General features: G+C 35.7%; 2 protein-coding genes across 13 annotated transcripts in view; one reads left to right on the top strand and one right to left on the bottom strand.

The window, feature by feature from the left end:
• The window catches only part of SLC2A13 (solute carrier family 2 member 13), a 375990-nt gene extending 365639 nt beyond the window's left edge, over positions 1-10351 (top strand). The window contains exons 8-10 of the mRNA XM_027592538.2: positions 3409-3530; positions 3653-3805; positions 9657-10351. Coding sequence (XP_027448339.1) covers positions 3409-3530; positions 3653-3805; positions 9657-9883 — 502 coding nt within the window. The 3' untranslated portion in view covers positions 9884-10351. The remainder of the gene's footprint in view (positions 1-3408; positions 3531-3652; positions 3806-9656) is intronic.
• The window catches only part of C9H12orf40 (chromosome 9 C12orf40 homolog), a 228712-nt gene that overhangs the window by 1248 nt on the left and 212638 nt on the right, over positions 1-14826 (bottom strand). For 8 of the 12 annotated variants that reach the window (XR_003519748.1, XR_003519750.1, XR_003519744.1 and 5 more), the window contains one exon: positions 10772-10876. The gene's annotated coding sequence lies outside the window, so the exon portion shown is untranslated. Of the gene's footprint in view, positions 1-9615; positions 9720-10428; positions 10510-10771; positions 10877-14826 lie in introns of those variants that run through there. The other 4 variants (XR_003519738.1, XR_003519737.1, XR_003519736.1 and 1 more) reach the window with 3 other exon arrangements.

Here is a 14826-nt window from a genome sequence, read left to right on the forward strand (position 1 = left end):
TCCATCAAGGGTATATGAGAAGCTGTGCACCTGTCAGAACCTCCAAACGAGCTCTCAAGTTCAATTTGTAGGAGAATGTAGGATAGTCAAGATTCCAAGACTCCAGACACATCCCAGTGAGGCACTGCATATGGCAGTCTTCCTTTCTTTCAAAAATGTAATTACAATTAGATGAAATGTTTAAGAGACAAGGGACAGACCCCACAATAGAACCTTAAAAACACCTTTATTTAGAGGTTGAGGGGAGGAAGAGACACTTTAAACAGCAATGAAGACATATATATCAGAGGGAGAAGATGAAGATATAACTGTAAAAAGCAAAGGGGAAAGAGAAGAAAAAAGATCTGTCAGCAATATCAAGCACCAGAAAGTAATCAAAGAACCTCAAAATCAAGGCATTTGGGGGTTAGAAGGTCTAACTTTTGGGTGAGTAGATTCAGGAAAACAGAGCCTGAGTGAGTCTGAGGCTCAGCTAAGGAAGATCTTGTTAGCCGAATTCAGTAACTGAACAGTAATTCAGTCAGCTGGCCTATGGGTGGACGGGGGAGCTGGCCTAGGAAGGAAAGAGTAGGTTGTCAGGTTGTTAAGGTTGAAGAGTTCACCAGTATAAATTTCTCTGTAATTGCAGATGAACTAGTAGTGTAATACGAGAGGGGTTGAACAGTTGAGTAGCAGCAAGCTTGTGCGTCATAAATAGAAGGGAAGGCTCATGTCAGAAAAAACTGAAAATGGCAGAAAGAGACAGACTGCTGATGGAACGTGACCCCAGCAGAGACAGAAGAAGGAGGTACAGATCCTCAGAAAAGGCAAGAGACATGTTACTAATGGAGGTGTTAGGAGAAGAGCCCTGAAAGAAAATGCAGAAAAACAAGAGGTTCAAGAGAGTAAAATTGAGGGTGTTCAAATTGAACGTCCTCCATTTTCTCTTAAAGGAGAACCCAAGTTCATAGGAGTGAGAAAGAGGGAAAGATTTCAGTACTGGAAGATAGTACATATTTTAATTAATTGATACAACAGTTGAGCAAAGTTTAGCCCAGTGGTAATTGAAGGCAGTTAAATGGTACTGTGCATGGTTGGAAGCTGACATCCTGAGGATGGCAGATAAGCATGGAGGAAGGAAAGATGGATTGTAGAGACCGGCAGAGTATTGGCATGGGTCTACACTGAGTGATGAGGTTAAGTGAAAGCTGAGTGGAGTTTAGAATCTAAAGACTGTGATTTGGGTGTGGAGGAAGTTATCAGAAATGAGGAAATAAAATGCTTGTTACCAGAAAAGGAATGCTTGTTATCAGAAAAGGAATGCTGAGACCTTGAAGTAAAATAGTTCCAAATCAAGCAAACTATAAAGTGCCCTCTTGCAATTTCAGAGGCTAAATAAAGAACTATTAAGCCAAAGTATTATATGGGCCAGAAGTAAAAATAAACAGCTGTGGCAGAGGATGTGAGGGGGTAGAGGATATGACTGACCAGGCACTCAACTCAGAAAGACGAGGTGGGGTGTTATGATGGAGGTAATAAACAGACCAGCAAGGACAGGGCTTAAATGTTAAGGTTCAAACATAAGAGGTTGATAGAGGCAGAACACTAGTCTAAAAATGACAATGAGGGCAAGAATGTTTGTGAGGCTGGTTGTGTCTTCATGGGCAATTCCAGTTTCAATTAAGGTAAAGAATTGGAAGTTTAACTTGAGAGTCAATCTAAGTCCAGAGGAGACTTTGCTTGACAATAGAACTAGGAGGCAAAGTCACTAGGGAGTGACTGAGACAGAAGCAAGGACACACGCAGGAAGGGAAAGTGTTAGTTGGGATCAGATAAGACCTGTTCCCTCCCCACATCTATACCATCACCTGTTTACAAGGGACCCTTCTAATCCTTAAAATAAGGCATTATCCCCATTTTACAGATGGAAAAAAAAACTGTGGTTTGGGAATTTGAATCTTGTCCTGACTGCAAATTCTAAGGTCTTTCTACCACAACAGACTCTCAGTAGTCTTAAAGTGTTACTATAGCTTTCAAGGACTAACTGGAAATCATGTCTGACTTATATAAAGTGGGTATAAAACACAATGTGGTTTTTTTATTGAGATATAATTAACCTATAACATTGTATTAGTTTCAGGTGGACAACATGATTTGGCATTAAACATCCATCATCATACATTATTTACAAATGTTTCTTGTCATGAGACCTTTTAAGACCTACTCTCTTAGCAACTTTCAAACATGCAATGCAGTATTATTAACGGTAGTGGCCATGCAGTTCATTATCTTCCATGACTTATTTTTTAACTGGAAGTTTGTACCTTTTGGCCCATTTCAATTCTCCAAACTCCGTGCCCTAGCAACCACAAACCTGTTCTCCGTATCTACGACCATAGCTCAGTATTTTTGTTTAGATTGCACATACAAGATCATACGGTATTATTCCACATAGCATAATGCCCTCAAGGTCCACCCATATTGTTACAAATGGCAAAAATTCCTTCTTTTTTAAGGCTGAATAATATTTGTGTGTGTATGTACACACATTTTCTTTATCCATTCATCCATCAGTGGACACTCCGGTTACTTTCATGTCCTATTGTAAATAATGCTGCAGTGAACACGCAGGTGGATATATCTTTTGAGTTAGTGTTTTCGTTTTCTTCAGATAAATACCCAGAAGTTGGATTGCCAAATTATATGGTAATTTTGTTTTTAATTTTTTGAGGAACCTCCATTCCGTTTTCCATAGTGGCTGCACCAATATACATTCTCATCAGTCGTGCACAAGGGTTCCTCATTCTCTACATCCCCACCAACACTTGTTATTCATCTCTTTGATGGTAGCCATTCTAACAGGTGGGAGGTGATATTTCATTGTGCTTTTGATTTGTATTTCCCTGATGATTAATGATGTTGAACACCTCTTCGTGTACCTGTCATCTATATGTCTCCTTTAGGAAAATGTCCATTTAGATCCTCTGACCATTTGTTTTATTTATTTTTAGTGAGAGAGAGTGGGGAGGGGACAGGGAAAGGGAGAGACAATCTCCACTGAGTGTGGAGCCTGACTTGCATGGCTCAATCTCAGGACCCTGAGATCATGACTTGAGCCAAAAACCAAGAATCAGATGCTCAATCAGGTGCATCCCCCCTGACCATTTTTTAATTGGATTGTTTTTTTGCTGTTGAGTTGTACACACAGTATATTTTTTCCTCTTGAGTTATATTCAGATCTAAGATGTTCTATGTGAGCTTTACAACGAATACTGTACATTTAAATCTTAATTTTTTTTTCAAGAAAAACATCTTGGACCCTTTTCCTTAAGGATATTAAGGAACTTTCAGGTATTTCCAAGATTAAGCACATTGAATTTCTGCAACTATACCCTAAAACATTAATACTTATATTGCATTATTTTTCAGGTGTGAGAATGAAACCAAATTTAAAACAGAAGAAGTATTTTGGGCTTACAATTTCTGCCCTACGCCATACTCCTGGACTGCACTTCTGGGCCTTATTTTATATCTTGTTTTCTTCGCACCTGGTAAACAAAGGCTTTGTGTTGTTGTGTTATTTAAAGTGTCTCTTTTTAGGGGAGACAAACTACTCTTTTTCAAATTCCTTATAAACTACTTACTGAAATTTTTAGTTTTATGTTTTTCTCAGGAATGGGACCAATGCCTTGGACTGTGAATTCTGAAATATATCCCCTTTGGGCAAGAAGTACAGGAAATGCATGTTCATCTGGAATAAATTGGATTTTCAACGTTCTCGTTTCACTGACATTTTTACACACAGCAGAGTATCTTACATACTATGGTAAGAGACTATTTTTCCCATCTATAGTTTCATTTTTATTTTTCCTCCTCTTTTTATATATGGTATCATTTGTGTTTAAAAGTATAGTGGTTATATTTTTGCTATTATAAGTAATCTCTATGTGGGTCTCTCATTCCCCAAAGGCCTTGAAAATGTACTTGGAAAAGATAAAAAGAATTCTCCTTTCCTAAGCAGCATTGCTTCTTGTCCCTCAGTGCTTTATAGCCTTCTCCCACCTTCCAACCCAAACTTCTCCCAGCTATCTCCCCAGTTGGAAATCTTCACAGCAGTGCTCTTAGTTTAATGAAGAAACATAAAACAAGAGAGATGGCAGAAAGGATGCAGGCAGGGAATGTAAGGGCTAATGCTTGAAGAGGTCTCATGACGGAGATGGGCGTCATGTCCAAGGAGCTCCCCCAAAGGTCGTGCTGTGATTCGTGCCTTCCACTATGTCATCTATGCTGTTCAGGTCATGGCATATTAATTTCATTGTCCACTCAGAGCAGCACCCACCACTGCCTGAAGCATAAACCTGACAGCGGAAATGTGTGGACCATAACTCAAAACAGTATTAGGAAGTGGCTGAGTCAGGAAAAAACTTCTAAAATGAAACTTTACTAAAATGACAAGATTTTCTCTTTAGCAACAGAATTTCTTCATTATGAGTTTATAGGATTCTAAAAGGTGAAATGTGAGGTTTTTATTCTACTCTCCCCATAAGTCTCTGTATGTATATGGAGTGTCTCTTGCTTATGCCATTCTCTGGTCCCTTCCCCATAGCACACCCCTCACAGTTGGACCATAAATGTTTGGAGCTCAGGCCAGGACTTATGCCTTGTTCACCATTATGTTCCCAATGCCTTCCAGGGCATCCTGTTCATTTGATAAGCACTCAAAAGTGTCTGTCAAATGAATAAATATGCAGAAGAATTTTGAATATGAGGAAACATTATACAAATCTATTCCTCTTCTCTCTTCTGAACATTCTGTATTGGTATTTACTTTTATTATCTTTATAAAACTCTTTGTTTCTCCCAATGAACATTTAGAAATTTAGAAACATTTTATTAAAAAACTTAATACACTGGCATTTGAAACTGGATATGCATTTTGTATATTCAGTTTTAACCCATTGGCAATTAAAGCTTTTTACATGAATTCAGAAACTAGTCTTTTTGAGAACATAAATTTTACACAATAAATATTTACCCACATTTGCTAATTCTTGATAATGCTTAATTTTTTGTTTTGGAGAATTCTTAAATATTTAAAGACCTAAATATAGATTAACATCCTGAGAAAGTATTTTTTATTAAGTCATAGACCAAAAGTCTACAAGGCAAGGCTTTTGTTACCAAAGTTCCTCTCAAATATATGCTGCCCGAAACAACATGAGGCAACAGAAGTAAAATTTAAATAGGGCATAGCCAGGCTTCTTTCAGAAATATCCAGTTAGAACAAACTGGCGGTTGCCAGAGGGGTGGGGAATAGGGGGAGATGGGCAAAATGATTGGTAGGAGGTACAGGCTTTCAGTAATGGAATGAGTAAGTCAGGGAGATGAAAAGTACAGCATAGGGCATATGGTCAGTGGTACTATAATAGTGCTGTATGGTCACAGATGGCAGCTATACTTGTGAGCACAGCATAAGGTACAGAGTTGTGGAATCACTATGTTGCACACCTGTAACTAATGTAAATTGTGTCAACTGCACTTCCATTTAAATATATATAAATATAAACATTTTTATATATACAAAATATTTTTAATATAAAATATTAAATTTAATATTTTAATAAAATATAATTTTAAAACTATATATATCCAGTTAGAAGCAGCTTTTTGCTTTGCATTAAGCCAAGCTTCTATTAAGTCGGCACACTGGTCCATTAGGTCTATCGCTTGCTAGTAGTGGAACAATATTTAAGTTCAGGTCAAGTTTTTTCCCTGTTTTTGGATTTGAATTTTAATCTACATGTTAGTGATTTATGTAAGATAAATGTTTCTATTCCTGATTTAACAAACATATACCATAATGAAGTATTTCTCTTGAAATATGCAGGTCTTTTACTTCCTCCTTATTTCATAAGACCTCAAATTTTCTAAACTATACCACTTAGAAAGGTCTGCCTTGGACCCCATTCACTAATGTTTATTACTAAAAACTGTCACCAGTGTACCATTTTATGTATAGCACTGTGAGTACTAAATACCAAATCTACTAAATAGATCTCTTGGAAAGCACTATATCAAAGTTCCTGTACTGAGATACTGAAATTCAGTCACACATGATCTTTGATTCCTCATTCTGTATAATTCAATTAAATATTTGTGTTAAATCTGAAACTTAATATAGGACTCTAATAAGATTTATTTTCTTCAGAATAAAGCTGAGGAATATATGCACTTAACAATCCTGACAGACTCATTACAGACTTTTTATTTTTTTTCCACTTTCATTCCAAGGAGAAATAAGTAAGTTTACATAACTGACCTGGCCCTTAGAGCAGGTCACAGCCCCCCTACTGCTGGCCCCTGCCTCTGGGGCTGAACCACAGGTCTCACCAGTGGGGCACCCTTAGGAAGTTTTGGTATTTGCCTGCTTTGCGTTCTTTAGATTCTATAAAAGGGTCTTGTATTTTAATAGGATTTTCTTGATGTTTGGCTTGGGAATCTGGGTCACAAGCAAAAAGCCACGCCTTTAAGAATCTTTAATCCATGTAATTGTTTTTAACTGTAGGGGTTGAGCACTGATAGATTTGATTTGTTATTTTTCTTTATGCCACTGTTCCTAAATTGTGAAACATGATTATATTTTATAAAGCCAAACCTAGTTTGCTCTGGTAGAGATTTTGGAGTTTAGCAGCCTGATTTAGTCTAAAATGTTTTACCATCTACACTTATTTTTTCTGTGTTATCATCATCATGATTACCATCCTTTCTTTGTCCCTTCCTGCTAAAGATCCCATTTCTCTTCCCACAAATTTCACTTCTCTGTAATCAAACATAGTACTTTATCTCCTTTCATTTTTTTTTCCCTAAATCCCCACATTATTCCAAGACCTAGCTTGTCGGTATCACCTTTTTCATGAAAACTTTCCCAAGTTTTAAGTCCTACTAATGTCATTCTATTCTAATAGCAACCCTTCTTCCTTAATCATTTAGTTGAATTTGATAACGCTATCCCTTTTTTGGGTAACCAACCTCCAGAATTCTAATAGGCATGTAACATACATTATTTCTGTTCTTTGCAGTTGGGCAGGGCAGCAGTTATTTTCCCCATTAGACAGATGAGGAAACCAGGTCACGAGAATTTAAGAAACTCTCCCAACAGTCTGCCTGCATCACTCTGTGATTGACTTTCTGATCCACCCTCTGCAGAGCCATGATCCCCACCTCTCACTGTAACACTCGGTCATGCATCCCCGGTGACCTAGTACTGTTTTCTGGTTATTTACCAAGTAGAAGACATAAAAAACAGGTCTGTTGAACATGAACCAAACAAATGAAATAAAGGGACCCCTACATTTGTAAATGGAGTTGTGTTTTTAAACTGAGAATGTGATTTATACCAGCCCAGCTCCTTAAGAGTTGTTTGGCTTCTGATGATTTAATGTAACAAACTATGTTACGATTTAGTCGTTTTCTCGAAATCTCATTATTTACCTCTTTTTCACTTCTTTTCTCATAACTCCTCCTCATTCCAGAGCAGATTCTTCCAGGTGGCCAGTTCAGCAGCATTTTTCCTCCATAGTTTTCCTTGAGCCTTCCCAAGAAATGTTTCTGTGGATATTCCTGAAATGGTTGCTTATAGGCATGTCTTTAAGAAAGTAGTTTTGGGGCACCTGGGTGACTCGGTTGGTTGAACGTCCGATGGTTTTGGCTCAGGTCATGATCTCAGGGTCATGGGATCGGGCCCTGCATTGGGCTCCACACTCAACAGGGAATCCGCTTGAGATTCTCTTCCCTCACCGTCTGCCCCTCCACTAACACATGTGCCTGCTCTCTCTCCAAAAAAAAGAGAAAGTAGTAGTCTAATGTCTTTCCTATTCTGTAATGATTCAAAAGAACAGAGAAATATTAATTTTGCTTAAAGCTTAATTTTGAAATATGTCTTTATGTTGTCTAGTTCAGCACTTTATTTCAAATTTGTTTACCCAGAGTATTCCATCTGGCAGTCAATAAGAGCACGTTTATTTCTAGACCCTCCAGTGTGTCAGGTACCATTCTAGGCACTGGGAACCCAAATACAAACAAGCCAACTCAGCCCTTGAGGAGATCAGTTTTGACATTGAAACAGAAGAGCACATCTCCCTCTCAAGCACCTCATAACCATCTCTCTACCTGCTCCTGATTTGGGTTGTAAAATTTATAGAACTATAAATTAAATAGAAGCTGAGAAACCATCTTTTTTTCCCTTGATATGGAAACTGAGGCACAGAGAGGAGGTTAAATGACTGGAAGTCAGACAGAAAGATTTAAACCCAGATCTTCCAACTCCCAAACTGATAGCCTTTCTGCAGTCATTTGTTATATTAGTTTGTCACCTTTCTTCACCACGATGATCTGGATTTAAGGCCTCAAATTAGGCAGGAACTCCACTGTAGTTAGGGTCTTATATTTAAATTGAGAATTCGATTATAAAGGAAAGACCATCTTGGAAATATGTAGAGAATATACACAAGTCACATATATCTCATCCATCTAGGCTTGCTGCATTGACACTTAGAAAACACAACCAGGTACTACTTAGGTCTTTTTATTAATGATGCATTGGCATGCATAGTGTTACAGCAAAATAAAATTCTCTGACCTCACGGAACTTACATTCTAGTCAAGGGAAACAAAACAAATTAATAAGCTTTATAGTATGTCAGATGGTGAGAAGTGCTACGGACCAAAAACAAAAAGGGACCTTAGTGGTCTAAGAAAAGGAACAAGGGGACTAGTTAAAAGACTCCTGCAATAGTTCAGATGAGAGAGGATGGCCCTTAAACTAGAGATGCCAGTGGAATGGCGAAAAGTGGTCATTTTTGGTATTTTGAAGGTAGATCCAAGAGGATCTCCTGACAGATTGGATTTTGGGCAGGAGAGTAAGAAAGTCAAGATTGACTCCTAGACTTTGGGCATGAAAGACTGGAAAGATAACAGTTGCCATGTACTTAGCTGAGTCATGAATTCAGTGGCATCACTGTATGTGGTTTCAGAAATATAAGATGAGAAATTTCTCCCTCAAAATGCCTGCAGTCTAGTAGACAAGACAGACATAAATTCATGCACCTAATTATAATACTTGTTTATTATGACGGGGGTCTCAGCAAAGTGCTGTAAAAGTACATAGGAGAGAACACTGATCTCTAGCCAGGGAAGTGAGGAGGGATTCAAAGCAGAAGTTATGTCTGAACCCAGTTTATCATTCTTCTTGAGTTAGACATTACATGACTTGAACTTAGAAAGATAAATTGGGGGCGCCTGGTGGTTCAGTCATTAAGCGTCTGCCTTCGGCTCAGGTCATGATCCCAGGGTCCTGGGATCAAGCCCCGCATCGGGCTCCCTGCTCAGCGGGAAGCCTGCTTCTCCCTCTCCCACTCCCCCTGCTTGTGTTCCCTCTCTCGCTATGTCTCTGTCAAATAAATGAATAAAATCTTTAGAAAAAAAAAAAAGGAAAGAAAGATAAATTGTATTATGTTCACAGAGCTAGAACAATAAAGCAGTAAAGCAGGCTGGTAGTTATTTTTTGATTCTATGTCAGACCACAGTTACACATGATTGACCAGAAAGAAAAGTCAAAATCAAGTAACTCTTTCCAACCTAGGACTGTACGTACAAATATGTACTCTTTTCCGTTGCAGGAGCCTTCTTCCTTTATGCTGGATTCGCTGGTGTGGGACTCCTTTTCATCTATGGCTGTCTTCCTGAGACCAAAGGGAAAAAATTAGAGGAAATTGAATCACTCTTTGATAACAGGTTATGTACATGTGGCGCTTCAGATTCTGATGAAGGGAGATATATTGAATATATTCGGGTGAAGGGAAGTAACTATCATCTTTCTGACAACGATGCTTCTGATGTGGAATAATTTTCAGCTGCTGATATATTGAGGTATTTAAACAAACCTGGGGGACAAAAGCAGCAATTGGTGACCTCAATGCCCTGCTTTTAATCTGGATCTTTCCAGTCTAGTTTTGAATGACCTCATCTTCTAGAATATTTGATTAGGAGGAAGATACAACCATGATGACATTTTTTTTCAAAAGCAGAAATGTAAAACAATATTTAGATATTTTAAACTAATAATTATTGAACAAATGTATGTAATTCCTTCCTGAGGTAGTCTAAAATGAATATTGTATCCAGTGACTTCAGTGGTATCCTTTTTTCCTAAAACCATATATAATTATTAGAGTCAGTGCTAATCTAGCTTAATCGTATATGTAGGATATACTTATGAAGAAGGATTCTGGAATAAGATCCAAGGGTGTTTTCTGTCAAAACAAGGCCTTATTGGCCCTAAATTTTCCTAAGGACAAGTAGCTTATCTGTGATCAGCTATTAGAAAGTAAATTCTATTTAAGCTTTCAACAAATTCAGAAGTGCCTCCCACAGAGGCACGGTGGTCCTTACCCCCTTTGGATTCCACATTTTGGTCTCTCTCTCCAAATCAGATCTTCATAGAGTTTTTCAGAAACTGACTCTGCACAGGACCTTTTGAACATTATGAAAAGCAGGTCTTTTAGGGTTTATTTTCATGTATATTTTTTGCATTGGTGATAAGTATCCATTTGCACAGATAAGCTAGCAAGTTTTGATAAGTATATTTTATTGCTAGAAAGTAAGAAAGAAAACATTTTTATGGATCCCTGATTTGAGTTAGTCACTTAGGTATGCAACTGTAAACACAGAATAGCACCAGATCTTCAACTGTATTTCAGGGTTTCTGTTCATGCCAAAATCACCTGATACTCACCACGCCTTCACTCATCGCCTCTGGAGTCCTATTTGTGCCTTCGTTTGTTTTAATATAAATAGCTGCTAGCAGACTATTTTTCCCATTCTTTTAATCAAATAATTCCTGAAACAAAAAAGAAAGAAAGAAAATCAGTGACAGATAATCCTGTTATTGATATTTTGTTTAATTAAATAGGGCGACTTATTTTTTCCTTAGCTTTTTATTAACTCTTAAGAGAACTGTACTAGTGTTTTCTTTAAGAACATAAACTCATTTTTATTTTGCACACCCTTTTCTCATTTTCCTTCAGAATTTTATCAAAAAAGATACAGATTTGTCTGTGGGTCTTTCCTTTTTCTCATACTTGGCTTGGATTTTTTTCCTTCTTGTCTAAAAATTAGGGTTTTCCATTGGAACAGATTAATGGTTCTAATATAGCATACATTTCTACAGTGTCTTCTCAAAGTGTTCATTGGTTTTTATGCTCATTCATCAATGAACTCTAATTTTTGCTCTTAAGAACTATACAGAATATACAAAATTACTTGCTAGTTCCAGTGAAAATATGAATGAATTATCTGTGGCCAGATAGGAATATATAAGCTTGATGGATTTTAATATGGCTCTAAATCTCTAATAAGGTACTCTTTGGAGTGAAAAGATGGCTATCTCTAAATTCAATGTGTGTTTCTGCCAGTCTCCAAGATGTTTTGTTCTTTGCTTGAAGTCTGGCTTATTCCTATCACTATTATCAAAACTGAGAATGTAGCCAAGGAGGTTTGTTCTCATAGCCACCGGGGGTATGATAAGTACTTGAACTGTCACTTTACTGGCCTAAAAATCCTTCAGCCAAAAAAAAAAAAAAAAAAGTTTTCTCCTTTTGATCGTTTCATACAATAAAAAAAATTTGAGAGAGTTTTTTTCCCTGAATTAGGTGCGATTTCTAAGGGGATATTAATACTGATTTTCCCCCAGAAAAGCAGATGTGACTTAATAGAGAAAATTATTGATATTTCTTATCCCATAAAAATTTCTTATCTGTGTAATACTTCACACAAGTAAAGTGAAGTGGAAAATGAGCTATTATGTGGTAAAATCAGAATATGATGGGAAGAAAAAATATTTAGACCAATAAAGTGCTCTCTAAAAATGTATTTTTCTGATTTATCCAAATAATTGCCTTGATTCTTCTCTTTATTACATACATAGCCTTAACTATATGCTTCTGTACTCAGCTGGGCTGAATGCACAGTAACTTTATTAAAGGAGCAACTGGACTTTTATTATTTCCTAAAACAGAACATGGCCTGTTCTCCCTGACATAAGCAAACGGTATATTCAACTTTATATCCATAAATGCACAGAATAACAGGGAAAATTAGCCACAGTTCTCCTCCCCTAATCTCCTCAACCCCTCCTTTAAAGGACTATTTGTTATTTATATAGTGATAAAGACAATATTCCTTATCTTTGAAGTACAAGAAAGAGTGGCACAGTATAAAGATTATTTATAATTTTTTAAAAAACAACTACTTAAAAAGAAACCTTATACAATTAGAGTATTATTTTTAGATTTGGTGAACCTTTATAGTATATTAAAAAATTAAACATTTGAATTTTGCAGGTTTTTTTATATTATGTACCTTTTAAGTTCTCAGCATCTTTGGCTACCACTATCAACTTGAAAACATTCCATTTGAAATATCATCAAATATATATTTTGTAGGACAATTTATATATGGTATGATTTGAACTACCATATTAAAACAGATTAAGCACCATGCTTTTAACTGAAATTAAGGTTTCCTTCTAAGCATGCTGCACATTCAATAGAGACATATTATGTTTTAGGAGCACGTAGTAAAGAAAGTCATAACCCCTATTTGAGGCTTAGCTTGGTGGCTGATGAGATCTACCATAGACTAAAGAGAATATAACCCTTCATCTGCATCTGAACACATAGGGCTGAATGTGATGTCAGATAAATTTTAAAGATTTGGTATTAATAGTTTTCTTCAATACAAACATTCCTAATAATTTTGACTGTTGCACCTTAGTCATTAATTACCCAAAACATGATTTTTAATGTATTTGTAAAAGATCTAAATCAAAACTAAATTTAAAAGGTAATACTTCCGTAATGCTGTCAAGTGCTTTTTCATAATTTTACCAGTGAGCTAGATTTTAGTATATAAGAATCTAAATATTTTTTTAATTATTCACTCTAAAATGAGAATTCCATTAAAGCAAAAAACTTAGAAGTTGCTTACTATCATTTCAAAATCCATAATCTAGAGGAAGAATGAACAGGAAAAATGTAAACTGACAATTTACCCTTTTGTTTTATATTGGGAAGTAAAATTGGAATGTATTGTAATCACAGATTCTAGGGGGAGAATATTCTGAAAAAATACTATCTATATCTTATCTAAGAAAGTCTCACAACTTAATGACACTAATACAGTTTAGAAATATTGTCATGCAATTAGGGGGAGTGGAAGGATTGTTTTATCGGCATAGTAATTAAGAACAATTAATGAGATTTTTGTTATAATCAGTTTTGTTTTGACCACTCTCCTGGTTATAAAATCTCAAATTATACTAAGCACCTTATAGCTTTCACATATACAGCTTGTTGCAACAAGTTTTCAGTTTATATCTTCTTACTAACTGCAAATAAAACCATGACCTAGCAGGCCCATGGCAGAGAATTCATAACATGTGCTTTACAGCAAAATCTATTAAATATTGGATAAAATGTATAGCTGCCTATGAAAAAACTTAGAATTCTTCTCTGGAGTATTTTTAATGTCCTGTTTTCTGTCACTTATCAATTTTCTTAGCCTCATGTACAGAAGTGTTAAGCTGATTTGATGAAGTGATCAGGTGGTAGCAATGTACAATTATCAGTACATTCAGTTCTTCTAGGTGAGAAATATTGTTGTCTGGAAATAGCAATCATTTTAAAATGCCAAATAGCTAACTGCTACCAACTCTCTTTTACGTTTTCTTTTAGAGAGGGAAATATTTGTGTGCCAATAATCATTAAAGAGCTATTTTGTAAGAGTGTCAATGATGTTAAGTACATGAGAGAATTTTATCCTCTTAATTTGCCTGTGAGTGTAAAACGGTGTAATTCCTATAAATCTTTATATGTATAAAGCAGTCTTGCACTTGAGTGATTTGGTCTATGAAATGTTCAATAACTACTTTCATTTAGTAGTAATATTCATATATTTATTTCACAGTTAAATTCATGTGTTTGATTTTTGTCATGTCCGTATGAGAAAAAGGAATGCAGCTTACAAGTACCTAAACACCGATATTTTGTGAAGTTTTACAATTTTAGTAAAATTAACATCATTCCATCTCATTTGAAGGTTAAAAAAAAATGAGACTTAAACTCTAGCCAAAGTAGAACTTTATATTCTACATGTCCAAACTGGTTCCTAGCAGCTTTTGGACTGTATCTCATTTGATGTTATAGTATCTTTATTTGTAATAAATGTTCAAATTTCTATTTAGAAGCTCTAATGTACATCTAGATTAAATCAAAAGTTTTATGCTTTTAAAATATGTATTTCAAAATGTATATTTTAATTTGAGTGCATGTTATAGTATTTAATATTTCGCGTCTTGGAAAATTCAATATAAATATTTATTCTTACATGTGACATGGGATATCTCTTAAAAATTATGAATATGTATCATTTCCTTCAAAGTCATTCTAGCCTATAGCTGTATCAAAAGTATTGTATATTTTATGGAAATTTAGTGATGTATATGTAAATTTTTTAAGTTATTTTATTGAAGTTCAATCTTTACATAAAACTAAAATCTTTTTTTAAAAAAAGTGTCAGTGCCAGAACTGTAAATGAAAATAAATAAAAGTTATGACAATTCATTAGTCATTTATCTCCTTTGCACTTTTGTATTTTCTCTATTTCTCTTCCTTTGATTTTGGATCTAGGTTACCCAGGAAAGGCATCTACAAAAATTAGTTATCTCTATATATTTATGCAGTCCTCATTTTAATGATATTTTATCTTTTGATAATGGGTAAACTCAACTAT

This window comes from Zalophus californianus, chromosome 9 (genome assembly GCF_009762305.2).
Source record: "Zalophus californianus isolate mZalCal1 chromosome 9, mZalCal1.pri.v2, whole genome shotgun sequence".
In the NCBI taxonomy this organism is placed as follows: Eukaryota; Metazoa; Chordata; class Mammalia; order Carnivora; family Otariidae; genus Zalophus; species Zalophus californianus.